This window comes from Chroicocephalus ridibundus, chromosome 1 (genome assembly GCF_963924245.1).
Source record: "Chroicocephalus ridibundus chromosome 1, bChrRid1.1, whole genome shotgun sequence".
In the NCBI taxonomy this organism is placed as follows: domain Eukaryota; kingdom Metazoa; phylum Chordata; class Aves; order Charadriiformes; family Laridae; genus Chroicocephalus; species Chroicocephalus ridibundus.
Genome location: NC_086284.1, coordinates 17137728 through 17165363, shown reverse-complemented (window position 1 = coordinate 17165363; position 27636 = coordinate 17137728). Strand labels below are relative to the sequence as shown.

The window sequence follows — 27636 nt, the reverse complement described above, 5'->3', positions numbered from 1 at the left end:
GAGAAGACACTCGGTTAGCGACTGTGTTGAAAGCCAAAGCGTCTCCAAGCTGAAATAGCAACAACTTGCCTTTCTGTGAAGACTAAAATGTCATTAAAATAAACTCATTCCAGCCACGCTATTCAGTGAATGCCTCTCGAAACACTTTGGGAAGTTGCTGTCCTGTAATGCGAGATCACATGCATTGAAACACAGGGAATATGAAACGAGTATATGAAATTGAGAAAAAATTAGATCTATAAAATGAGAAGTAGCAAGCAGCTTTCCAACTAACCCTTCATTTTGCGCTTTTGTAAAAGGGAAAATTTCATCTGCCTGTCTCTTGACGAAAATTGGGAATGGCAAGCAATACCATTTTGTGAATGTTCTCTCCTAACTGAAAAATGCTGCAAAGTAAACCAGAAATTTTCAGAAATTTGGCCATGAGTTACTGTTTTACTGGCTGGTTTTCAATAATCACTTCCTATTCTTACTGCAGTGTCTGCTGATCAGTCAATTAAGAACTGCAAAAAACGCTACTAAGGCATGAAGCCAGCTCACCAGGACGCTGTAAAAATCATGGGACTGTTTACAGCAAGCTGTTCAATTTTTTAACAAAATGCTTTGTAGACCAAAGTTTAAAGACTCCCTGCAATGATTTTATACAATAATAAGGAGCAATCATCCTGGCACCTTCCTAGTCAGATATCGATAGGGAGGTAAATGCAAATACAAGCACCCCAAATATAAAAAGCAGGAGAAACTGTAATAGTTAACTGAATCAATTGCATTAACCTACAGTGTAGCGCTCCTGCAACGCACATTGTATTTTAAAAATAAATGGATTTTCTTCATTTCCATTCTTTGCAGAAAACTGAAGAGCAAATACTATAAGGACACTAATTACCAAAGCCTTCTCAGTAAGGCTTTGTATACTGTTTGTATAAGGTGTTATAGGTACGTGAATGTTAAGAAGTATTGTAAACAAGGACCAGAGCTAATGAAGCCCCTTATCTCCGCTCCCCCTTCTGCTCCTCTTGCACAGTCATCCCAGATCCTATTCACAGTCTCTCGGCCCCATCAAGACAGGCAAGCGCTCCCTGTTTGATGCCAGCTGAACAGCCAACACAAAACAGCAGAGATCAACGTGACAGATCTACACTTTCACACCTCTGGCAAAAAACGTTTACTACAGGGAAATAACTATGTCGCAACTCAACTCTCTGACAACTATCTTGGAAAACAGCAAAGACTACATCTAAAAATAGTCAGATTGCTTTCTTCCTCAACTGGCAGGTTCATCAGGCAATGGAATGATCTAGGACCATGCTGAACAGGACAGGCTGCAAAAGGCTTTGCTACGGTTCTACACTGTGGCCATTCATATCAATAGGTAACAATTCACATTTTCAAAGGAAAAAGAAAAAAGAAAAGAGAAACTGCTAAGAAGCACAGTGCGAAACAGGAACAGTAGGTTCTCTGTGGACTTCATCATCATAAAACTCTGAGCAAAATCTGTATTAATGGCATTACTCTGTCATAGAAGAATGATTCCAGAAGTACTTTCTGCAAAGTTAAAGAAAACAGGGACCTGTATTTTCCATCCCAGATGTCAACAGGTGGGTAGTAACATGGATGCAATCAGTTTCTAGTGAGATCAGTTTGATCTTTTAAACATTACCAGAATGAAACGTCACAGGAAGACTGCAGTTTTTCTCTTAATTTCCACAAAAATCATGGAACAAATGATTTTAAAGAATGAAAATTATTAGAGAAATTAGAACTATACTTTAAACAAATTAGGAATATACCCACTGTAAAACTGAAAAGTAACACTAAGATCTCCATATGCATTCCCAGACATTAATCTTTGAGAAAATTATGGAAGCTGATGCAGTGTCATCTGGAAGAGCCAGATAATGCTCTGTATTAAGAGCACCAATAATTTTATCTCCAAATTGTCTGGCCTAGTATGTGTTTTTTATTTGGGGAAAGTTCAGAAATGTCCATGCATACATACAGATGTTAGATATTAAACTACATTAATGATAACATAACGTGGGCTGTTTACTTTTATTATTCCGTATTTATTTTTTTTTTAATTGAGCACAAATGCTAAGAAACATTGGCTGAACACGTATATTTTTGTACTTGACTGGTGCAGAGAAAGATAGCAAACAGGATTCCTCCTAAACCAAGACACAGCGAGGGGGGAAGCTGCACTGCGAGGTCTCCCTCAACAAGAACACATCAAAGGATCACGTTGCAGACCTGCATGAGAGAAGTATGTCTATCACTTCTTGAGTTCATTCATCAGTTATAGCGGTCACAGTTAATATCTGTAGGCAAGTGAAGGTATAGTTCTCGTATCTTACTGATAGCAGTTATATCAAAGAAATTACTATCTTCTTGATAGTAATTCTGGCCCAGAAAGTCATCATGTTCCTTGCATCCACTGAAGTGAGAGGATGGGGCTTATAGAAAGTCAGGGCCAAAGGAATTATTTTTCCAGCTGGACCACTTCTCTAATTATCTTCACTACAGTCACACCAACACAAAAGGGAAGACTGGACATTTTCTTTAATGGTCTAAGAAATACTCTACAAATTTGCAATTAATATGAATACAAAAACATTCTTCTAGGTATCACTGAACTCCACTTGAGTTACCTCCCAATTTTTATGTTGACAGTAGTCAGGACACAAAGCTGACTCAGATTTGGAGCAGAAAGCTGGTTCTGAATTAATTAAAATTTTCTGTAGCACAGTTACTTCAACCATTCAAGAGCTAAAACACAGAAGAAAACCAAACACTGCTGCTGTCTACATCCTCTCTCTTCTGCAATAATTTCCACCAATAACAGGCAAAAGCCTCAACAAAACAGTATTACATATTCTAAAAATGAGAATTCATACTATATTATGTATGGTAATTACAAACCATATTTTTCTCCAGAAGAGACAAATGAAAACCATAAGCAAAAATTATTCTATAAGCCAAAATAAATAGAACAAATTAGCATATTCCACAAAAATTGGAAGATTCACCCAAATTAATGATCTAGAAGGTCAAAATTCACACATGTCCCGAAGAGAAACATATGCACACACTGTATGTAAATTACTTTTCAAGCATCTGCTTACGGTTGACAATATCTGAAAAGTTCCCAGTTCTCTCCACAGACTCTACAATGTGAGGATAGAGTGGAAAAACATAGATGACCACAGCATACATGGAACAACAGGTCAGGAAAATTTCACCCGTATAGACAAAACTTACTCTTCTCACAGTTTGGGATCTGAGACATATTCCAGGAGGATGTAAAGGAAGCAGGAAGACAGTGAGGCTGAAGATACTCTACTAAGCTCTCCAACACTAAGAAGTACCTATGGCTTATCCAAAGACTTCCAGAAGCAATTTACAGAAAAAAGGGATAAAGCAGCAACGACCAATCTCTGCACTCTGAGGCATGGTTGTCCTTAAATGTTGCAGATTCGTTTTTCTTCTAGCAAAGCAACTACCCTTTTGAACTCTTAGAAGCAGATGTTTCCCCAAACTGGTCCTTTAGATCCCAGCTTCCCTCGCCTAGAAGGCAAGGACGTAATCTGCTGATGCATTGCCCTACTCTGCAGACCTTTCCTGTCCACTTCCAGGCATGCAAAAAATATGCTGGTGGAGACATAGAGATTTAGCACTGATACAGAATACATATTGCATACAGAATAGATTCCCTAATGATGTACTCAATAACAGGAGAACAAAGGATGGGGTGTTTTTTTCTTTTGTCTTTTTAACTCATTTCTCACAGTATTTGCAAATGGCTCAGGTCAGGAAGTGGAGCAGAAGAGTCTTTTATAAAAGCCAATGGGGGAACTGGGTAGCAAGCAGGGTTATAGTGACAGAAATGTTTAGTTATATTTTAAGTAAGACTTGAAATGTTCTGGTTAGTTCATAGGAAGTAAGACTGACAACTGTATCAGCAAGGAAGAAAAAAAAGAAAAAGAACCAAACCATCCAAATAATTATTTTCCTATCTTGCAGAATTCCATTTGCCAGAGATAGATTTCTTCTGCAATTAATATCCAATATGTAGCCTACTACATCTGTGGTAGGAGGCAGAAAAGGGGAAGAAAATAATAAATAAATGCAAAAATTTTACTTTGTAACAAAATAAAATAATGTTGTGCTGATTTACTGGTCCATGTTCAATAAAATGCTCAGTTACTTAGGAAATTGGTATTTCCAAATTACTAGTCTGATGCACAAATTCAGAAAGACTTTCCAAAGAAGTTAGGTTAACAGCATAGTACATGCTACCTTAATTGCTCAAGGGGACAGGTACAGGCCATCTTAAGTGTAAGGAAAAAAACCAAAACCCCAAAAACCACCTTTGAGGTGCTTTATAATCAATATAAAACAGCAAAAAATGTGGGAGCGGAGCAACACAAATAAACAAACAAACAAACAAACACAAAACAAAAAAACAGTCCTAATTGCAAAGAGAAGAAACCCTATTATTTGTGGTAGTGTTCCTTCATTCGTAGTAAAATATGCTTTCAGACAGTTTCCTTGCAGGCAGGTTCCTACCAAAGAGATGAATTTAAACACCAAAACTGGTATGAGAAATGAAGAGCACTGAAAGCAGTTACCAAGTATATCAAAACACCATCATACACTATTTTTTGACAAAACGCCAGGTTTATGCTCCGCAGTCTTGGGGTGCTAGTATATGTGATTTTTATGATTTCTCCCCTTTATAAACTCAGTAATAAGCAGCACCTGTGGCTAGGAGTCTGCTTATTCTTCTGATGGAATCTGTAACCCACTTCACATCATAGGGAAAAGGTTAATTCTGCTCAACAACATGCTGTGTCCTTCAGTATCTGATTTTATGTACCATTCCATGGATAGCTGGTTTTAATAGTTCATTTATTTTTCTTCAAGTGCAGCTTTTGAAACTGAGTATTTTGATGCTTTCCCTGGAAGAAGATAGCATCGGACCCCTTGTGTGAGGGCAAATACAGAACCACAATGAGAACATCTAGTTAATACAAAAAAAAGTCCACAACAATGAGGTACTCTCTAAAGCATGAAGATTATGAGATACAAAGAGAGAGACATTAGAAAGAAAAATATTCATCAAGCATAGTACACAACTATCCACTTCAGAATTTTTGTACTATCCCCTGAAGTATTTAATAGCGGTCAGGAATTCAAAGTAACCATACACATCTCACAGACTCACGATGCCAGAGAGAAAAGCTCCAGCGACCCATAAAAACTTGGGTAAATAGCAAGGAATAGTTAAGAGGCCTATTTCAGTTTGGGATTTAGTAAACTTTCCGAAATAATCAGGGAGCTGCATTCAAGATAACATAACACTCAAGTGAACACATTTGATGCTTCAAATTGATAGGGGATCTCAAGGAAGACGACTCAGTAGCACGAACAAATTAATCTATTCTTGTGTCAACACAGCATAATCCTATGAAAGGAAAAGGAATTAGTGTTTTATATCACTCCCACTACATTTCTGTTAGTTATAAAGTTTACTAACAAGATCAAATGAATAGGAAACATAAATAATGCATGAATCTCTAAAATAAAAAATTGTAACATTTATTAAAAAGAAACAATGTACATTCAGCAAGAGCGGAAGGAAATTATTTTAAGTAAGTTCCCTTGATAAAGATCCAAATATTCACATGAAATGAAATTAAAACATCTCTATTGTTCCCTAATAATCACTGGGAAATAGAGGTCATTATATTACATTCCCTGGCGGCTTGTTGTTGAAGTCACTGGAAAGGCAGTGGGGATGAATCTGACTTTTTATCCTGTTGTAAAACCCAAGAGTCAGAGCTGTCTGGTTTTTTTTTTTTTAATGCACCATTTACCAACAGCATCATTAAATTAACACCACCATGAAATGACAGATATCAAACATAAGGCACTGTATCATAAAAAACATAGCTTATGAGTTACTTTTTCGTTTATTTGCTTTCAAAGGGGAAATGTTTGGCGGATGACCTCTGTTTTTTCTAAGACTACTAGTCAATTTTTTGGCATCAGGAAATAAAAGAGAAGGATAAAAGAAACTGACTTATAATAATCACCACATTATTACTGCTGCCAATAATAATGGCTGCAAAGCTTTACACAACAGAGTATTTATTTATGTGATACACAGTTTTATTTAACCTTACACTTCAGTGTTTTTCCCAGTATCACTGTTCATAATATCTTGTTTCATTAGCTTCTTCTAAAGAAAACTTTTGGGTTTTTATGCAAGAAGGACAGAAGACTTGCTAAGCACTTCTCAAGCTATTCCCTTGACTACTGGAAACTATACATTCAGTGGACAAGCACTCCAACACTCTGTGTTCACCAAAACAAAAAAATAATTTCACTTACAAAGAAATTAATAGGCATCAGATGAGAAATAAATTGGTGATATGAATATATACTTTCCACATTCAAAATCTGATTCACGCACGCATATGCATGCTCATAAATTAATAATATAAAATTCAAGGTGGGGAAACAAGATCATAGCTGGTAAGTAAAATCAACATCTGTCATTCTGTATTCCCATACATCCAGCATTCGCTGATACAATACTGTCTTTTACTCTCACACACTTCAAGAATTAAAAAGAAGTTGTAAATGGTATGATGAAGTGTATCCATAAATAGTCTCAACACTGACTAGGTGCTTCTCTCCAAGCCTTCTACAAAATGTCAAAAAGAAGAAACTTTTTATGCAGAAGTAAAGAAATCAAATTCTTAAAGACCTGCATGCCCTGTCTTGAGCTTTCCAGTCATATGAGAATTTTTTTCTAAAATTATCACTAATCTGCAAATTGGCTGATTCCAGCAGAGGAATCAAAGGGTATGCATAATGCTCCATACTTCCTCAGAAACAGGCAAAAAATGTTTTGAAGATTTCACAGTTAAATCACAAGTTTGTCAAGCAGAAAACTCTTATTACTAGTGCTCTGTTGACCGTCTAGCATGGCACACTGGTCCTCACAGGGACCTCTGGATTCTATGATGTCATGCATAAAACTGCAGTCAGAGAAATGGAGAATAAAAAAAAAAATAAAATAAAATAAAGCATCTGACATAGATGATACTTTCTGCATTGCTTTTTTGTTTGTTTTTATGCTTCTAAGAGCTTACAACAAAGACGTATATCATCAGATACAATGAATACATTCATTGTAGTATGAAAAGCTGCAAATTAGTGGGTTTCAGGGGGAAAATGTCCAGAGAGCCTGTCTTTTGCTTCTAAATAAAATCAGACACAATTTAAGTCAGTACACTGCATCATAGCAGGATCTCTGATTTGTATGACTGTATGAAGTCGTACAGCAACAACACTTTGTCTACTTTTACAGGGCATTTAGAACTTTGTGACCTAGGGCCAGAGCAGTAAGAAATGCAGCCCAACACGCAATGGAAAGCGTCTCTACCATATAAATGTCACCACAGTACGGCACTGGACATAAACTCAGAAACCAGAAAAAATGACAACGAAACTCTCTTTTTCATTTGTAAAATTTATCCCTAAAGAATAGCACAGGCAGAGTAACTATGCAGAGATGTAGTTGGGACTGGTTTATCCTATATGTATTATTTCAAGCCGTACGGACTCATTTTTGCATTTGTCTCTACCAGGAACAAATATTTTAAGAAGTTTAATTCCAAGAATAATTAAATACAGTCCATCAACAGGCAGATCAAACTTTTTAAAAACAGAGAAATTCTACGTTTGTTGAATTTTCTTATTCAAATATCACTGCCGTGATAACTGTGTGTCAATACTCTCAGCATGAGCACTCAGTTTGAAGAACAAAAAGACTCAAACTCAGCGAAAAGCTGGATGCAAATGATTTCCCATCAAGAGCAGCTTCTCCACACATGAAGACATACTTTTGCAACTTTGTTGACAATGATTTGACGATCACATTCTACTAAACTTATAGCCATTTGTAAAGTATTTTTCTGTGAGACTGAAATCTCACAGATATCCGACCCTGCAGTGGGATCCAACAGCTCAGCTATACAATCCATGCATTCCTACTGAAGCCATACTGAAATAGAACAAAAAGTATCTTTCTGTCTGACTGGTCTTTTTTCACTTAATAAAATTAATCCTTTACTTTAATGGCATTCCTACAAGACACAAAGTAAAACATTACATGGAAAGATTAAATTATAAACCATAGAGAGGCCAGAAACTTCTAAAAGTGAAAAAGGAAGTGACTCCTCTAAGGAAAAAAAAAGAAACAAGGATAAAATAAAGGGAAATGACATATACATATTATGAAAGACTAACCAGTCTGAAAAATAAAACCTTCACCTATTTATTGCTTTTCCTTTTTAAAATAGTTAGCTCACAATAACCTTTAACTTGGAAAGGTATTCATTTGAAACATTAACTAAGTAATTAGTAAGTGTTCTGGTAAATGTCTTCAAAGGTGGTAAGTACTGAACAGTCACCCAGGAAAAAATACTTTGCATGAAGCAAAGATTTTGCACTTTTATAGGTTTAGATTATATTAACTATGCAACTGTACCATATAAATGTTTATTATTTTGCCACTTTAAAATATTTATGTAAACAGAAATAGCAGGAGACAAATTCTATGGTTATTTACTCCTAGGAACAAGAGAACTTTCTGTATTCCTCTTCCTGGATTAATGAGTTTGCTCCAATCTGAGTCAGAAAATCCTTTTCCTCACCTCCTTATGTACTCATAAGAAGAAGGAAAACAAAGACAGACACAGTTATCGGATGTATTTGAGCTAGTTGAACTTTCACAATACTTAAAAATCCCCCTCCTGAGGTTAATCCTTACCTCACTTCTTTACTCATAATTGACTTCCAAGGAAGAGGAAAAAAAGTAGTTTCATTGCTTATGTGGAATTTTGTAAAAAATGCTTGTACAAGAATATACTTAAAACTTCTTTAACAAAGCTACATCTGAATAGAAATATAAATGAAAGCATACTGTAGATTCACCAGTATGGAAACAAAGGGAACAAGAATATCATAACAAAGGACAATCTGACAAAGCTGATGTACTCTGCAAGAGTTTCTCAGAGGTGATGAATTTGGTTTTTCTTCCTACCACTTATCATATTCTTGGACTACTAGCACACATGCACTGGACAATACTCTAAAAGCATTTCAATACATATAAATACTGATACACATTTCCTCTATATGCTCTTTGTTTACAGTTTATTGCTGTGCCTTTTAACTGATAGGACATGATGGGAGAAAGGAAAGGTACAGCAGCATTCAGAGGTTATTTTGGGGTGGGGAGCGGGGAGGGAGGAAATTATGAAAAAGCAGTTTTTAAATCGATGCAAAAGTATTTGGCTGAACACTCCATTAAAAATTGCTGCAGCCTGTGCTAGCATGTTTCTGCCTTTGCAGAATCGGGTGATTCTTATGAAATACTTAACATCTACTACACAAAGGAGGAATAGGAAAAAAGTACTTATTTTGTGCAAAAAGAGGCCCAATGCAACATATTACTGCCAGCAGACTTACCAGTCGTCTCCTTTCCTCTTCAACAGCAATCAGAAGCCGAGCAAACTCTTTCAGTGATTGGGCTGAAAAGAAAACAAAGAAAAACAATGTCCTGATTTACAATTTAAGACCTGATTACATTTTAAGATCAGACGAGTCCACTATCTGGATTTAAGTTGTAGTGATAGGATATTGTTCTTATGTTCTTCACTGAAATCAGTAATCATTAAATGATGCACAGATGGGAGCGAGCAGCAGGTCACGACCATGCATCATAGAATCATAGGGTTGGAAGGGACCTCTGGAGATCATCTAGTCCAACCCCCTGCCAGAGCAGGGTCACCTAGAGCAGGTTGCACAGGAATGCGCCCAGGTGGGTTTGGAATGTCTCCAGAGACAGAGACTCCACCACCTCTCTGGGCAGCCTGTGCCAGGGCTCTGCCACCCTCACAGTAAAGAAGTTCCTCCTCATGTTGAGAAGGAACTTCCTATGTTCAAGTTTGTGCCCATTACCTCTTGTCCTGTCCCCGGGCACCACTGAAAAGATCCTGGCCCCATCCTCCTGACACCCACCCTTTAAGTATTTTAAATGTTGATAAGACCCCCCCCTCAGCTGTCTTTTTTTTGTAAAAAACAAAGGAAAAGAACCTGAGTCTTAAGAGTCACATATATCTAAAAAAATAAATTTTTAAATGGAACACGGCAAACTGATTTTCCTGAAATGTGCAAATATGAGTCTCAAAACAAAGAATTCTGCAATCAGCCACAAAATTTACTTTAGCACATGAGGATTAGAAAGAAATTGTGAAGAAAAATCTTGAGTTTCTCCTAATAAAGTGCAGCAACGAATATATTCAAGACCTATGAAAAACATTCAGGTAAAAATGTGAAAGTCAGCATTTTAGAAGAAATGTGTTACTTATGCCAAACATCTAGGTTTAGCAGCTCTTTGGCTTTATGTTTTGCAAGGACAAACTCTCAGGTGGTGAGAGCAGATGATTGATTTGAATTCTATTACAACTGTCTCACAGTACTTGCAACAACTGTCTTTGCTCAAAACTGCCTTCAAATATAAGTCAAAGGGCTATAGCGGATGTCAACAGAAAAATAATAAAAGTATTAACCCATAAAAGAGAGCATGAAATAGAAAAACATTCAAAAAACTCTTAAGGCTTTATTCTCACGTAAGCAAGTGGTGCAAATCTCTCTAGAAAAATCTATCTTTCCATTTGTATTACTTTCTCAAGGGCATATGGGTTGTTCAGAATTCAGCATCACAGTTCCACAGACAAAAATGCCAAAGAAGAATCATGTGAAGAGAACTAAGTAGCTCTTTTTACTTTCTCCTGATGCAGCAGTAATTGCTGCCAATGACAGGATGCTAAATTTCATGGTTTAAAGTTCTGATCTCATGATGCAGATTCATAAATCCTACAGCTTCTCACAACAAACTTGAGGCAATCTAAATAATCTTTTAAAGAGAAAAAAACAAGGAAACAAAACTTGTAGAATTTCTCAAAAGAAAAGGCTTCAAAAAGTCTTCACAGTCAAGCAACATACACTGCTGAGGGTATTCTTGTCCTCTTAGCTATTCTTCCATCTTAAGTATTTTTGCAAAATGTGTCACTCTGCGATAATATGGCTTCATCCTCTCTCAACTTCCCTGAAAGATTTAAGGAAATAAGTCCATTTTCTAGAGGATCTGCTATGTCCCACTATCTTCTAAGAGGGAACCAACATCTAGCTTGCCCTAACTTGTCAGCATTCACAAATTGCTACTTAGTTTTTGGACCATATCCAATTCATTTTTATCCTTTACCCCATCTGGATATTGCAGAGGTCACCCTTGCATTCTTCTTGCTCACTTTTAATTTTTACAGCTGAAGAAAACTTCACTGTTTGTTCCAATTTCTCTGCAAGACCTTGTATAGTTTATTTTTTGCAACTGCAATGCTATACCTGCATATCTTCACCTCTAAGTCATTCTTTGCTTACAAACCCTTTTTCCCCCTCTTATTACTCATGAGCTCTTTGTTTAGTCCAAATACACTTGGTAAGTTAAATGTCCAGTTAAGTTAAATGTCCAGTTGGGTCTCAAGCCTTTTCCTTTAATATTTTCCCCTGAGAACACAAACACCAGTAAATTTTTCCATCTCTTAGGGAAAAGAAATTCTAGGCCTCCTGCACAAACTTCTGAACTCCTCGACTCAGCCTTACCAGCTGAGCCTTTCAGTCACTGACTTTCAGTTACTTTCCAGCTCAGCCTTTATCAGAGTTACATCTTGAAATCAAGAACTTAAGTTTGCTATCCACTGAATTAACTCAGTCTCTTAGAGTCAGCTCATAATATCCCAGCTGTCAAAACCAGGTAAAGAAAGAGACAATGAACTGACTGGTAAGTTACCTGATAAGAAATCTGTTGAGTGTTACATTCAAGAATACCTCTGTACCCATTATGAAACCCTAAAAACGAAATAAATGGTGAGCCAAACACACATGGCCAAACTACTTCTTATTTTCACACTGATATCGCCCCAAATTTAACAAGAAACGATTCTTGTCTGTAGAAAACAGGACAGAGCCAGTTCATTCCTTGCACATGTGGCAGAGTCTCTACCCACCATTAAAAAAATTAATCTTTTCAAATAAACTAGATAAACATATTGCTTGAATTTTATTACCTATTCAGGGAATTAGGATGCACTTCAGAAAAACAGCTGACTTTCTAGTAAAGCCAGCAAGAGAAATTGTTTCCAGATTATTTCAGTGAAATAATTGGTCATTTTTAACCGCATGATGATGTGTTACTGCAATCACATGTTAAAACTCCATTCCTTCTCCTTTTTTTGCTTTTTTACTGTCGAGTCACTCACAACGACGTAAGTATTTCAAAGAGAAACGAGCATATGAAGCACTATATCTTTGTGAGGACAGCAGATCCAAAACCTACTGAAATTTAAGTTTTCCCTACCCACATCAAGCCTTATGGTACTCTTCACTTAAGTTTCTGATCACATCATTAAAATCATCCTTACTACAACAAAGGCTCATGAATTTTATTTTTTTTTTCCATCATCTGCATTGAGAAAGTTAACATGTTACACCTTTCAGCAGCCAAGTTCCGAGACCCAAGGTATAGGCAGGACTTTATCTAAAACACATAGAATGGGTGGGGGACAGGCAGGTAAAAGCAATACAGTCTGGTCAGGCAATATTCAGAGTTTTAGGAGTAAAATGATAGTAAAGGAAGAACAGCAGGAAGCAGAAACTGGGCAGAAGGAGGAATGGAAACTGTGAGGAGGAAAAAAAAAAACCAAAACCCAAAACAGTACGAAAAGCTTTCGATTCTTCTTCCTAATTTCAAGGCGGAACCAAAGGGTTTTTCAGTTTCAAAGTCAAACTTTTGCTTAGGATTTAAATAAATCCAGGACAGAGAGAAAAAACTAAAAGTATGTTCTGTAAGTGTGCAAATCAAGGTTTTCCTCAATGTTTAACACTAATATAAAGGCACTGATATGTCCCCGATACAGTGCCTCAGCTAAAGACTGAGAAGAGCACAGAACCTACTCTCTTCAGCTGCACTTAGACAAACCATTCTCCTGACCCCAGAGACACCTTCGTTGCAGACACCTTCACATCAGCACTGACTGCACCTCCACTGTTTGCTGCCCAACATCCACATCCATCCTTTATGCGCCCGTCAATGCCCACGAAGCCATGCAGCATCCTTTCCCAGCTCAGGAGATGCACGGGGAGAACAAGCAGCTCATTGTGTGATTCAGGCCGTAATGAAGGATGCACGCCCAGTACACAAAACAGAGGTCAGCAACATCGATGTCTCTGTTGACCCCACTGGTTCTTCTGCCCTTGCAATGGCACCACATAACATCGAAAAAGGCTTTACCACTGCCAGCTCTCCTACAATACCAATGAGTACTGCAGTACTGAGTTTTTCATGTTATTACAGCCCTTCTTCCCATACATCCCCACTCAGCCTGACCTCGTCAAAAGCCAGGGCCTGTCCCCAGAGAACTTCACCTGTGCTGGAAGCTGCAGCGCGAGGTGGTAAAGGGAAGGCAAGACAGCCCTCGCTCCTCTTTCCCCACCATATACTATTCCCTTCTTCCTTCCCTCTTGTCCCACAGCTCCCCTCTGGTTGCAGAGAGGTGACAGCTCCTCCTCACTTGGGGACCAGGCCGGGCAGATGGAGGGATACACAGGGCAGAGCTCCTGTGGGGCGTCAGGGCACCCATGGGGGTATGAGGGCTCCCTGTGGGGCGTCAGGGCTGGGCATGGCTCCCCTCCACAACCCAGCCCCCTCTCAGGGTTTCAGCACAAACCCGAGGCACAGGGTAACACCCACCTCATTCTGGACTCCCAGCTCTCAACAGGAAACAAACAAATATTTCAGCAATAAGAATCTGAGGTGCTTTTGCATAGTTAAAAACCAGAAGATTTAAGAATCGGAACCATTTGTGTCAGCTGTGGCCCACTGCTGTCTGTCAGGAAGCCCAGGAACTACACGCAGGCCTCACAACCTTTTCTTACTAACGCTGAAACGTTTTTATTTCCCCCCTGCCCCTCTTTTTAATCAGAATAGACACAGTAGAGTTAAAGTGAACTTTGTAAACGCTAAAGGGGGTGGGGAAAGAAGGGTCAAGTATTTTACAAGAGGAAATCTCACGGGAATGTGCTGATAAGAACTAAATTCTAAAAACATACCAATAATATGAAGTACAATATGTAACCTAACTTATATTAAATACAAAGGTATTTTTAATTACTTTCAAAAAGCATTGTTGTTATTGGTGGGCCATTTTAAACAAAATAAAGTTCTGCCTTAATACTTTATTCTAAGTCATTAGCAAATAACTAGCTTACAAAATCCAAATAGTTTTACAGTCTGCGCTTTATTTAAGGGCTATTCAAAGGACTTGTAAGATCCTTGTAAGGACACTTGGCATCATGATGAAAATGATGCCTGTGAAACGTAACGCCCAACAAGTAAAAACAATTGTATATGTACCCAACTGTACACTTGTGGTGTTATTCATCACAATTAAAACAGGTCGCCAGCTGTTTTCTCTGGAGTGTTCCCAACCCAGCAATAATTTGCTGCAAAATTTCCCTTGTTCGGGAGAAATAGCTCCCATTGCTTTATATAAAAAAAAAGAAAAAACAAACAAAAAAACCAAACCAAAACAAAACTACCAACCCTCTTTATTTTTAAATGAAAAGTCCTTTAATTACATTGCATCATAAGGAAGCAAACTAACAGTACAGTGTTCGAGAAGATGCATGTGCTTCATTTGGGTTTTTATCCTTATCATTTCAAACATACGATACAGCTCCACAAACACCCACACTTGCATAATCAAAACAGAACTAAAGCTTAGTGTCGGACTAAGTGAATGAGGAAGAAACGTAAAAGGATAAAAAATTATTTATCTGAATCTGTAAAACGCATTATTAAAGATACACCTCATTTATTAACTAGAATTCTGTTTTACTGCATTAAAATCCACCCCGTGGTTCATAGGAAAAAAAAATGTATTTAATAAACTTAATGAAGTTTTTGTTACATACTTGCGTAGAGAACATACCACTTTAAAACAACATGCTATGGACATTATTGAATTGTTGTATCAATAATCAGCTTAATAGTGTTAGCAACCACAGAATCATAGAACAGTTTGGGTTGGAAGGGACCTTTAAAGGTCGTCTTGTCCAACCCCAATGTCCAATGTCTTCAACTAGATCAGGCTGCTCAAAGCCCTGTCCAAACTGACCCTGAATGTTTCCAGGGATGGGGCATCTACCACCAATATGGGCAACCCGTGCCAGTGTTTCACCACCCTCATTGTAAAAAAATTTCTGCCTCAGATCTAGTCTAAATCTTCCCTCTTTTAGTGTAAAACTATTACCCCCTGATCTTTGCTTTTTTCTGGTGGCGGTTCCTGTTTCTGTCTCCGGGAGGGCAGTCATGGTTCCACCAGTTATCTCTCTCTCAGACTCAATGCAATGCATTGCTAAGTGCTACACACAATGTGCGTGTAATATGCCAGCTATATTTAATGAGAAAAAGAAAGCAACATGTTTGAAACCTAGAAGTAGTTTTACATGGCCAATACTGAATTCAAAGACATAAAGCCAAGTTTGGAAGGTAACGTTCAAGGTGAGATAGAATGGAAAGTTACTGTGGAAGACAGAATAAAAATAAACATTCTTTTCTGGGAAATGGGATGTTGGTTTAACTTAGACATACAGTCTTAAACAATGCGTAGGGAATTTTTAAACACTCTGAAGTACACTAAACAACATTTCATGGTATACTAAACAGGTATCACCATTATCTTCAGCTATATGAATGCCAGCATGGAAAAAATATATGTACAGAAATATGTCATTTATTCTTACGACAGCCTGCGGTATAAGAGGCAAAAATGTTCAAGCCTGTCAAAGATTTCCTTCTTTCCTCCAGATCTGACTGGGGAAATGCTAGGACTGTGCTGTACATTGCTCCCGTCACTTCGGCAGAAAGGTCAGTCAAGTGCATCCTCTCTCCAGAACTCGTCATGTCTAGCACAGACGTGCTATAGCAGGCTCTGAATTTGTGCTTGAGCGTGAACTTCAACTAACACCTCCAAGGGAGTTTTCCCCAGTAATACATTACCGAATCAGAATTCAACGTGGACCCATAAGGAAATTTCCTAAGGATTAACACTTGCTTACTAGACTTCAGTGACAAAGCAGAATAAATGTAAGATCCATGAGTGCTGGGAGGGCTGGGAAAAGAGACTTTCTTTTCCAATTCTAAAATGAAAGTAAATATTATTAAAATAGTTACTAATTCACAGATGTATTTCCAGAGCTTTTAATGACTAGCATTAGTTGCAGCCACAAATGCTATTTCAAGCAGTTTTTCAAAAAGCCACAACATCAAATAAAATTTCCATCCTGCCTTCTGTGACTTGAAGCCATATTGAAAAAGTACACCAGACAGAGAAGAAAAAAAAAAAAAAAAAGTAGGACAAGAGGAGCAACAGATGGTTTCCTGATCAGACAGAAAAATCACAAATTTCAGATTAACACTGACAGGCCACCACAAGTATCTGAAATAGAGAGATAATAATCTGCTTTCTCAGCACTTTCTACCTAACAAGAACGGTGGATGTCATAAAAGCCACGCAGGATCCATAGTGTATATCTGAAGGTAACTAAACTGGATGCCTCAAAATGTCACCACTGTGGCAAGTTTTCAACATGCCAAAATGTAAATCCAAAGGAGGACTGTCTTGAAATAAGGCTCCCAAAGCTTCCCATTTTCTTTATCTTTCAATAAGCTGGCTATGAATTTAATATAACCTTATCTTACACAACACAGATTTCCTTTACCACTGTCACAATCTGGATTGATTTGTTAGCAATTCTTTTTCTTCCTTTTTTTCTACTGAATTTAGCCTATAATACATTAAAAGTGTACAATTATCTACAGCTTTAAATGGAATTACAGTTTAGCCCAAAGGGAACAAGCTGCAGGATCACCACCTTCGTCTGCAAACTGAAATAAAGAATCATTTGTGCAATTTATAAATATTTCATAACCAATGCTGACTGGCATTCAGTCTCGTTCAAATTTGGGAAATGAATATTGGATGAGCTGCCTTATCCTCCGTTTGGTTTCTCTTACTTCCCTAACCTGGGTATCAGATTTTATGGATCTGTAATAAAGACCTCATGCATTCCTTTAGTCTGTGTTTACATTTACCACAACCTCCAAAAGAACAGGAGAAAAAGGCTATTTGTACCTTGCTATACAATGAAATATACGTCTGACAGTAAAAGACACAGGCGGAAGCAAAATTCAAGTGTACAAATTTTAAAATTACATGGAAATACCCCAACAGACACTCTCAAATTGACAGAAAATTCTGCCAGCAGACAGTGGTTTAAATTCACAGCCCAAATAACCACAAATTTCCTTGAAGAATTCCATCACAGAAAGGTACACAAAGGTAGAGGCAACTCTGTCTGGTCTGTACTGCTCCTGTGACAGAATCAAGACATACTTAGAGTAAAGTGAAGCAATTTCAGACTCCATAAATGAACATTCTTACTATCGGCTCAATAATTTATCTGGTAAATAAACTCTGCAAGGGCTTAATCCAGTGGTTTTTTTATGAATTAGTACCACGATCTTTCAGATTTTGAAGCAATTTCTACCTAATCCAGACTTCAAACTTTCAATTCTGATTAACCAAAAAAATAAAAGAAAAAGAAAAAAAGAGAAAAAAATTACATTCTATTTCAAGGACGGTTTAACCTGACTCAACATAGACATGCCCATAAGAAAAATAAATAGTAACTATTGCTGTAAGAGTTAGATCCTCCCACAGAGCACAACCTACAGTGGTAATTTTGTTTCCTTTGGCAATTCTCACCTTGAACTGTGAGGAAAGGTATTTTGCCAAATTTTATCAATTCTTGAAAATAAGTGTGCTACCTTACAGAAATAAATCCAAATTTTCCAAACAGACCCATTATACATCAGGAAGGAAAAACATGATAAGAGACAAAGAGACACAGAGATGAAAAACACCCAGTTTAACACTTCTGCAAAGAAATTACACAAATGAAGAAAGAAGAAAAATGACAAAATTAAGACTTTTATGCCCAAATTTATGCTTCAAGGACTACATATTATTCTCTAAGTATGATCACATCTCCTGCTATGTACTGGTAAGCAGATAACTTTATCAGAGCACAGCTACTGAAAGCCATGTAACTAAAGTTAAATAAACAAAACCCAAGGCTTTTCTCTATTTCAGTTGAGTTTAAACGCTGTAAACTCACAGTAAATGTGGTGGTATTTTGTCCTCTACATCATAATTTGGAGCATATTGGCTCTTTGCAGAGAGATGGCTAAGGTAACAAGTGGTCCAAATTCCTCATGAAGACAAAACCAAAGTGAAACTATCACAGATTCAGTGATAGTCTCCCCACTTGACCTCCCCTGGTTTATGGCATTCAATCCCCACATGTTTTTTAGGGAACAGATGTTGAAATGCCCTTCCATTGCTGACCGTATACCATGCACAAGCATCTCCCCTGACCGGTCTTCTGGGTGTTGTCACACTATAAAGGCAAGACAAACCAGCAGAAGAGGCCAGCAAGTTCCCCAGTAACAATGGAACCTCCTGTCTGAGCACGATACACGTGTGCCTCAAAGCGCAGACTAATTCGTGAACCATATAAGGCAACAAATCAAGATCTAAGCTTAATCAAAGCCCAAAGCTTTGCGAGATGTGTTTGCCAGTACAGTATAACATGTACATACCCTATTAGGCAACTGGAATTTTAACTCAAAAGTATTTTCATCCTGCAAAACTTAATGAGCAAATATAGCAAGGTATTTTACGAAGGGTTTTTTCCAAAACATATGTAAAGCATAAAATGTTGGGCCACCATTAGATGTAAAAATCCTTTCCCCGTTACAGAATTTTATTGAAACAAACCTTTGTCAGCGTAACTACCTAACTCCAGTCATAAACAGTATCGTACTCAAGCATTCTTTGCTATAATAAGTAGTTGTTGTGTCACAATGTTAAAAAAAAAAACAAATATAAGCCTTGTTCAAAAGTTCAAACAATTATTTGAACCAAGATATTTACACTTTCCACTCCACTCCATTTCAACAAAGTCCACAAAAAAAAGCTATACATGTTTATATACAAACTAAGAAGACTTGCAGGAAAGTCAGGTTATCTAGAATTTCCACATCCACTGTCAGCACTTGTCAAACACAATACTTGAAGAGATAACCTTAAGACATGCAACGTTACCCAATTTAAATAAATCCAATTACTTGACTTAATATCAGTAAATTGCCATGTCCTACTCATACAGAACCTCACAAAGCAAATACAAGTAGAAAATTATAGATGGATAAAACAAGGGTAAAACGTTTCCTAGAGTCCTAAAAGACTTTTAAAGTTTATAATGTCTATCCCACAGTATGTTAGCAAAAACAAAAACAACCTCACACCAAACAATTACTCAAATACCACCATCACACTTCATTAAAAAAACAGCTGCAATACATCTACCCTGTGTTAGTGTTCTACTCTGATTATAAAAGCAGCAAATATTTTGAAAATATATCATTCCATTTGGAAATATATCTGTCTTCTGCAGCATGAATTCTTCAACACAACAATACAACACTAGAAGAGCTGTGGTAGAAAAAGCCCAATCAAGACTCTTTTAGCCTATAGCACCTCTCCCAAAATGTGGCATCCTGAAGAAACTGCAGAAACATTTTAAATCATCTAAGCAATTTCTTCCATTTTGTTACGAACATGGGAATGACTGGATCTCCCACATTGTCCCAGGCAGTCACTTGCTCTCACAGAGCACTATATCAAAACCCTTCCACAAATTAATAAATCACTTTTTTTTTTTTTCTTTCCGCTTCCTTGTACACTTCTGTGAAGGAGTGGAGGCTTTTGGGACTAGCCACAACAAATCTATTTTCACTGCGTTCTCACAGAATAATAAGATAATGGTTTTAGAGAAGCAGTCACTAAGAAATACTGCATCTCTATGCCACTACAAAATATGGTTTAAAATCATCTTTGCCAAAAAGAAAACAGTTTCTGTTTCCACCTGATAGAGCCACATGCGTGGCAGTCCTGGGGCTGAGCTCTGTAGCTGCATAGCTCTAGTGGGGTGTGAGGAACAATACGTTATCTTCTGTTCAACAGGTATGAAGTGATCTTAAAGTGCTTCCGGAGACCTACTTTGAAACCCTAGCAGCTTGGATTGGCCCCCAGTGAAACTAACAGCATAACTTCCTATACTGTAAAAGTCCATTTAATCCAATTAATCCTTACCTTAACTAAATTAACCATTAATTTTTCACTTGCAAAGATCTGACTTCTCCTGAGTTGACTGATATCCACAGGCTGTCAGAGGAAGAACAGCTTTAAAAACTATGGAATATTCAGAAATAGATAAGACCAAAGGTACATTCTGGTTAAATCAGAAATTTTTTCAATCCTCTCTTGCCTTCCTTTGTGTCTCCCCCGCCAATCCCACTATAAATTGACTATAAATACAATTGCTACTTCGTACTCAAATTTTTTTAACAGCTGAATAACAAGACAATGTGGGAAATAACCACTGGGCAACATACAACATATTAAGCTGCTAAAGTAATATTCAATCCTAGCATTTCATAAACAAAGGAGATAGAAATAATTATGACTACATGCCAGAGGCCCAATTCTTCAGGGGCACATCCATACTTTAAATGAAAGGAAAAAACCTGATAATTCTGCCTTTCCAGCTGTACAAACTTTATTTGTGTGTGGCTCTTTGTGGGTGCTGAAAGAGGGGAACTAAATGGAAAAGCAATATATTCACAATGCAGCTAAGAATCATTAATACTTTTTTTCCGATTTGTAAAGTTTAGTGCATTTATTACTCGAATGGTGAAACATTTTAATTAGGAAAAATATCACCAAATACTTCAACAAATGTTAGGTTTGCCATAATTGCTTTGTTGAATTTAGGCCTACAAAAGGGATCAAGGACTTCCTGTGCTTAAAACTCTAAACTCTACTAAGGATTTTTATTTCAGAAAGTATAAATCCTTCACCTTATTTGCTCAGACCTGAAGATGAGTATCTCAAAGTTAAGGTAATCAAACCACTACCTTTGTATGAAAACTAGTGCCTATTGCTCAAGAGATATACTAACTTGACAACTCTGAAGTTTTATGCCTGTTTACTACAGGTGTATTATATGCAGCAGCAGTACATACTGGTTATTTTCAAACCAACTCTGAAAGGTAATTCTCTAGTCCTCAGACTACTTCCCCACAGGCATTCATACTTCCACTGGGATGCCCAACTCTAGAAACAACAAAGCTAAGTGATGAAGGAAGGGAGAAGAGGTATGTTGAAGGCATGGAATGAGGGCAAGAAAGTAGAATGCACCTACAAGAGTCCAGAAGATCAAACGTAACGATGGACACAACAGAGACTTCATCTTGATCCCTGAGTGGCATAGGCTTGTCTACTTGTCTACTCAGCTGTTCAGATCAAAAGTTGACTCATTAAATCTCCTTAGCAGAATGCAGCAGGACAACCAAAGCTACTGCTGTCCATCGCCTGCCTCAACTTCTTTCTGTAAACAGCATGAGCTCCAAGGCAAGTGGCAGTCTGAGATACCACAGTTTGCAGTCCAAGATATTAAAAATCCTAGCACATATTTTAGACTCCTTTAGCACACCAGGGTGTAAACCGCAGTCACTCAAGAGAACCCCTACCTCACATCCAGCTACCCTTGTCACAGGAGGGTAGGACAAACAGGAAGATCAGTAACTGCACCTGCCACTCCAATCTAATTTTCTTCATTTGAATATGCATCTTAGGGTAACAGGGAATGGAGCATGCAGATTCTCCTAACAACCTTCTGATATGTACCTTGGAGAAGAAGAAAAAAACAAGGCCTGTGCTGTTGATCTTATTTTACTTTTTCCTCCTGCACAGATAATGGCCACTGCAACATTATTTTATTTCCCATTTTGTCAGCCTCATTTGACCTTCCACAGCAAGGACAAGAGCTCTGCACTGGACCAACAGAATGTTTGAAACCTTCTCTTTCTGATGCAGATGCTGTTTTGAAGCCTCTATGGGATCCTAACACTAGCATAAAAATCACTCATTTCTTGGAATCAAGAAACAATAGCATTCCGGAAACAGGTGGCATTTGTTTAAATAAGCAACAGGGATAAAAAAAGATAATGGTAGGAACAAATTTAATAGATTTTAAACAAATACTTCAGCATTTCACACCCTGATTGTGCTGAATTCCTCCCATAATTTGTTACTGTTTAACTTTTGTAGATAAAAATAGTCTGATAGGAGTAGCAAAGAACTCTGTCCTGTGATTCAGATCTTACAAGTAGCTTATGCAAAGTTGCTTTGAAGGTCACCTAAAAAGTTAATCTTAAAATTCATTCCTCCAACTGGAGGAAAAAGAGCTGGCAAATCTAGGCAGGTAATTACTGTGGAAAAACAGCATACAATCTTCCTATGCAAATTCACCCTCAGTCACAAATAGCTTTCTATGCTAATTCCAGACTCAACCCTTCTCCACCCATCTAAAAAAACCACCTTTTGTAAATACACTTGTCTCTAATATGTTCCACAAGGTCAACAAACTCAAGCAGTAATAAAGTTATTGGGATGATGCCTATGGTGAAAATATCCACCCCTTGAACTCTGCCTTCAAGGTGGTGGCAAGATCCTCCTTGTTCCTTGGTTTGGATAAGGCAATAGTAGACCTAAGCAGCTGGAATTAATTTTAGACTTATTTGGTATTTGGTAATTCCATTCAGAAACCTGGTTACGAATGGGAATTCAATGCAAAGTAGGTATAACATTAATCCTAAAAAGAACTTTCTTCGAACACCAAAGCTAACCTCAAGTGATTGAAGAGATGACCTGTAAGATATCCAAGTGATTCAGACCGTAGGTGGCTCAATGGCATTTAATAAGTAATTCTGAAACAGCCAGGCAAATTCAAGAAGCCATTGCACACCACAAACAACAGAGATACAGTGGATTGAAATTGTGATTCCTAAGGTTCCTGATTAGCCTCTGAGTGGCTCCAAAAGAGAGTCTCCTAGCTTGGAGACTGCAATGTCCAAGGACTGATTTGTCAGGATTTGCCTCCACACACTTTAGGCAGGCATAGAGCTCCCATAAATTACCTTTTTTCTTTTCCCCCCCCCCATTTTAATACAGCATTGTATGCACAGTTTGTACCATTAAATAAATGGAATCTGGCACCTTTTCATGCCAATTAAGGTTTTACATTGTTGTAAGAGATGGGGGGAAGGAAACTTTCTGATCTTTTCTCTTATTTGTGTAGTTTTATACACAAATTTCCCAAAATATATCTATTTGCTGCTTTGAATGACAGGATGCTTGTCCTCTAACAGGCTCTCCAAGAGGCCAGAGCAGCTGTTAACTCAAAAGCATTGCACATGTGGATGCCCAGTACAAGCCAAAAAAGAGAACTGAGCTTCTGGCATCGTTAATCAACTCAAACAAGAGAGTCTTAAGAACATAATAGTGGACTGTAACAAACAACTACTGTTAAAGTTTTGTGTTTGGGTTTGTTTTTTTTTTTGAAGTTCTTTCTCCACAGTACATTTTAGTTGATTTTTCAAAGTTGAAACTAACTAAACTTGAAACTAACTGCTGTATACAACAGAATTGCCTGGTACGAGTTAACAGTTGTGTAGATGGTTAGTTGCTAGCAATTTTAATAATGACTTGAGGTGTGAGTCAGCAAAGATCACATGAGCCACAAGTTCTAGCAACAAGAGGAGAATTCAGTTCCCACAAGGAAAAGATACCACATTTTAGAACTTCTGACCTATTCCTTGTGACTCAATTAATAATGATTTTATAGATCATCATAACCCTAAATCAAGCATCTGATGCTACCTGAAACATCTGCCATAATATAATTCTCTTCAGGGAATAAAAATTCAAACCCAGCAGCGACAGAAATACACATGCCTTTCAGTGCTTTTTCCTAAACATCACACACTAATGAAAACCAGATACTAAAGCAGAATGCCAGAATATCAGAATGTATTTATTTGTCTTGGTTTCTTTTAATTCTGAAAAGCATGGTCTTACACTGCTGACATTAAATCTCACTGATTTATAATTAGCCATAATACAAAATCGGCAAGAACTTGTTAAAGAAACAAGACAGAATTCCACTGAGTTAAATAATAATATTTATTATTTTCATCTGTATCAGCCACGATCCAGGTAACACAAACAGAAGAAAAGAGGATAAAACCAGGGAGATTCCTGGGGAAGGAATCAGGTGGCACAAACTGGATAATACGAGGAAAGGAGGAGCTGGAAAAACCATCTTAATTCAAAATTTTTGCCTGCACAGCGTATACTGAGGAAAAATACACTTGTTCATTAAAAAAAAAATAGTTTTTGCACCTATCCCATCGTGTAATATTCTATGTTATCCCCCATCTCTTACAACGACGTAAGAGGTTTGAAATATGTAAAAATAATGTATTTATTTTGCACAAAACTCTCACTGGGCATGACAATGACTGACCTCCTTTACATTCATTCACTGTCAAACTATTCAATCTTTGTGCAAAATATTAATTGCAAAGGGGGCTGAGAGTGCAAAGGGTGATATATCTAAAAGTGAATGGCGAAGTGTTGTCACGTTTTGGCTGTTTCAGAATGAGGAAAGCACAGTTGTCAGTTAAGATGGGGGAAGCCACACCCTCTCCTTAGAGTAAGGGTAAATTACATCAAACCTTCGCTACTATGCCTTTTTAGTATTAATAATTCACTGTGATTCATTGTGTTAGTTATAGAATCATAGAATTACCTAGGTTGGAAGGGAGTTTTCAGATCATCTAGTCCAACCATCAGCCTAACTCTTGACAAAAACCGTCACTAAACCATATCTCTAAGCACTGTGTCTACCCGTCTTTTAAATACCTCCAGGGATGATGACTCAACCACTTCCCTGGGCAGCCTGTTCCAATGCTTGATAACCCTTTCAGGGTAAAAATTTTTCCTAATATCCAGTCTAAACCTTCCCTGGTGCAACTTGAGGCCATTTCCTCCTGTCCTATCGCCTGTTACTTGGGAGAAGAGACAGACCCCTACCTCTCTACCCCCTCCTTTCAGGTAGCTGTAGAGAGCGAGAAGGTCTCCCCTCAGCCTCCTTTTCTCCAGGCTGAACAACCCCAGCTCCCTCAGACCCTCCTCTTAAGACTTGTTCTCCAGACCCCTCACCAGCTTCGTTGCCTTTCTCTGGACCCGCTCCAGCACCTCAGGGTCTTTTTTGTGGTGAGGGGCCCAAAACTGGACACAGTGCTCGAGGTGGGGCCTCAAGGCCTTTTGCTTTAAAGATGCCCCTTTCTGCATAACTCTTTAATTGCACAAAAAAATAACAGCTTGGCTGAATCACATGCAACTGGGGCTAATATCCATGTTCAACTAGCAATTAGTATGGCCCTATCAAATATTATGGCCCTCGCAGTGCTGCAGGTCACATGCTGCCACATGCATTTCAAAATAGAGGGAGAGACAACACTGTCAATTGTTGATAGTTGTTTATTTTTTAATGAGAAAAGTTAGTAAAGCTGGGGAGCACTGTTTCCCAAAACCAATTTGCTGGCAAATATCTGAAAAAGTTTTTTGTAGCAGGAATCCTTTGATGTTCCCAGTTTAAAAAAAAATTGTTGTAGATGATTTAAGGAACAAGCCAGCCTGCTTATTCAAGAAAGTCAGGGGAAGAGCTTACAGCCCATGCACAAATGTCTGACTCATAAACTGGGCATGTTATATCTGAAAGTGGCTACATAGATAAATCTGGGTAACCTGCAACAACATGGAAACATCACCTAAAATGCATTATACAGCCACAGAGACATGTAGAGCTTTTGTCAAAGAACAACACTTCTATGGAAGAATCAAACATATATAATTAGAAAGTAAGAAATCATAAAAATTAGAAATCAAAGATAGGAACTACAAGAAAACAAGGAAAATGAAGCAAATCACTGGATTAAATAATAGATGAATTAAAATAAATATGAAGAACAACATCATAATTCTGTTTATACTTGAGTGTGTCATGGAGCTTAATTAAAACTCCTCATGTATTTTGTGTAACGGGCTTATTGGAATAGATGAGTTGTATAAAGAGAGCCTCTAAAAGGCATAGGTTACAGGAAATTCAAATAAAATTGAATCTTGTTATTAGAGCTCAGGTTGGCAAAAAAAGGAAAAAAAAAAATTGTGCTTAGTTACTGCCCGCAGACCTTCAATTCTAGTATAGCCTCAAAAAAACCCACTTCATGGAGCTATCACCTCAGTTCCAAATACTTATCATTGGTAAAAAATAAAAAAAAAAAAGGAAAAAGAAAAAAATCACTTATATTTCCATTTTGAAAAAAGTTAAAACTTACTTTTACTTTTTTTTTTTTTTCCTTCTTTTTTTTAACAGCAATAATCGAATCCTGACAGAAGAAGCCTTATTTAGAGGGTGAATTTCCAACGCTAAGGTGGATTAGGGTGGATTTCCAATGCTAAACTTGAAATAGAAACATATTTTTAAATCTTCAGAATGTAGTCCCTGTATGAAGCCCCTGCGTATATGGTGATTTTGTACAAGACTCATCAAGAGTATCGCTGCAGACTGAAGTAAAACTTCCCAGTGGCCTGCACAGTCATAGATATTCTTAAAAAAAAAGAGGTGAAGGCAGAAGGAGGCACAGAGAGCAGGATTCATCTATACAAAGCTGTCTTTGATGATAAGCAAACATCTAGCTTGTTGGGGCATGTTAAAGATATGGATAAATTCTAGGTCACTGCTCTACGGAGATCAAAAATTGAGCCTTACCCTATAAAAGCACACAGTATCATTCAAGCGCTGTAAGACTTGAATTTGATTCCTGTCAGTTTACCTTTTACTCTTATAACCTTCTTTGATGTACATGACAATCCATCAGGCAATGGGTGCTTTAGAAGCTAGAAATCCCTTCTTTGAAGCTCCAAGTGAAATAAATCAGCTGTCAAGCTTCATGAACTCTGTTTTTTTCCTAAATAGTTTTAAACGCCTGTTTAATGTCCAAACAATAAAATGTCTTTTCTTTCCTACATTCAGGTTACAAGTAAAATGAAAGTTCTTTGTCCTCACTCACTTCATTTTAAATGCTAAACCTTATGTCTTTTTAAAAGTTATTGACCTATCTAAAGACATATAACTGAGATACTGTAGGTTTAGTTTAAATTCATAAAATATGTACAAGTTAACTTTAGCAGCCACAAAATAATATGTAGAATGCCGTAATATGTAGAATGCCAAAGAGCGCATACACATGATTAATTTTTCTGTCTCTTTCTAAGCTTGATACACCTCAAGAATGTATGTAGATTTTCATCTGAGTAGAAGCAGCTCAGTGGTTTCACTCTCCCACTTCTATGTGTCAGTAAAATTAAACCTCCCCTCCTGCCCCTCTGCCAAAGGTTAGCGGAA

General features: G+C 37.5%; 1 protein-coding gene across 2 annotated transcripts in view; it reads right to left on the bottom strand.

The window, feature by feature from the left end:
- The window catches only part of ARHGAP42 (Rho GTPase activating protein 42), a 171077-nt gene that overhangs the window by 100904 nt on the left and 42537 nt on the right, over positions 1 to 27636 (bottom strand). For both annotated transcript variants that reach the window (XR_010070381.1, XM_063329837.1), the window contains exon 3: positions 9544 to 9605. Coding sequence is in view for 1 of the 2 variants with exons in the window: in XM_063329837.1 (XP_063185907.1) it covers positions 9544 to 9605 (62 nt within the window). In the remaining variant the exon portion in view is untranslated. The remainder of the gene's footprint in view (positions 1 to 9543; positions 9606 to 27636) is intronic.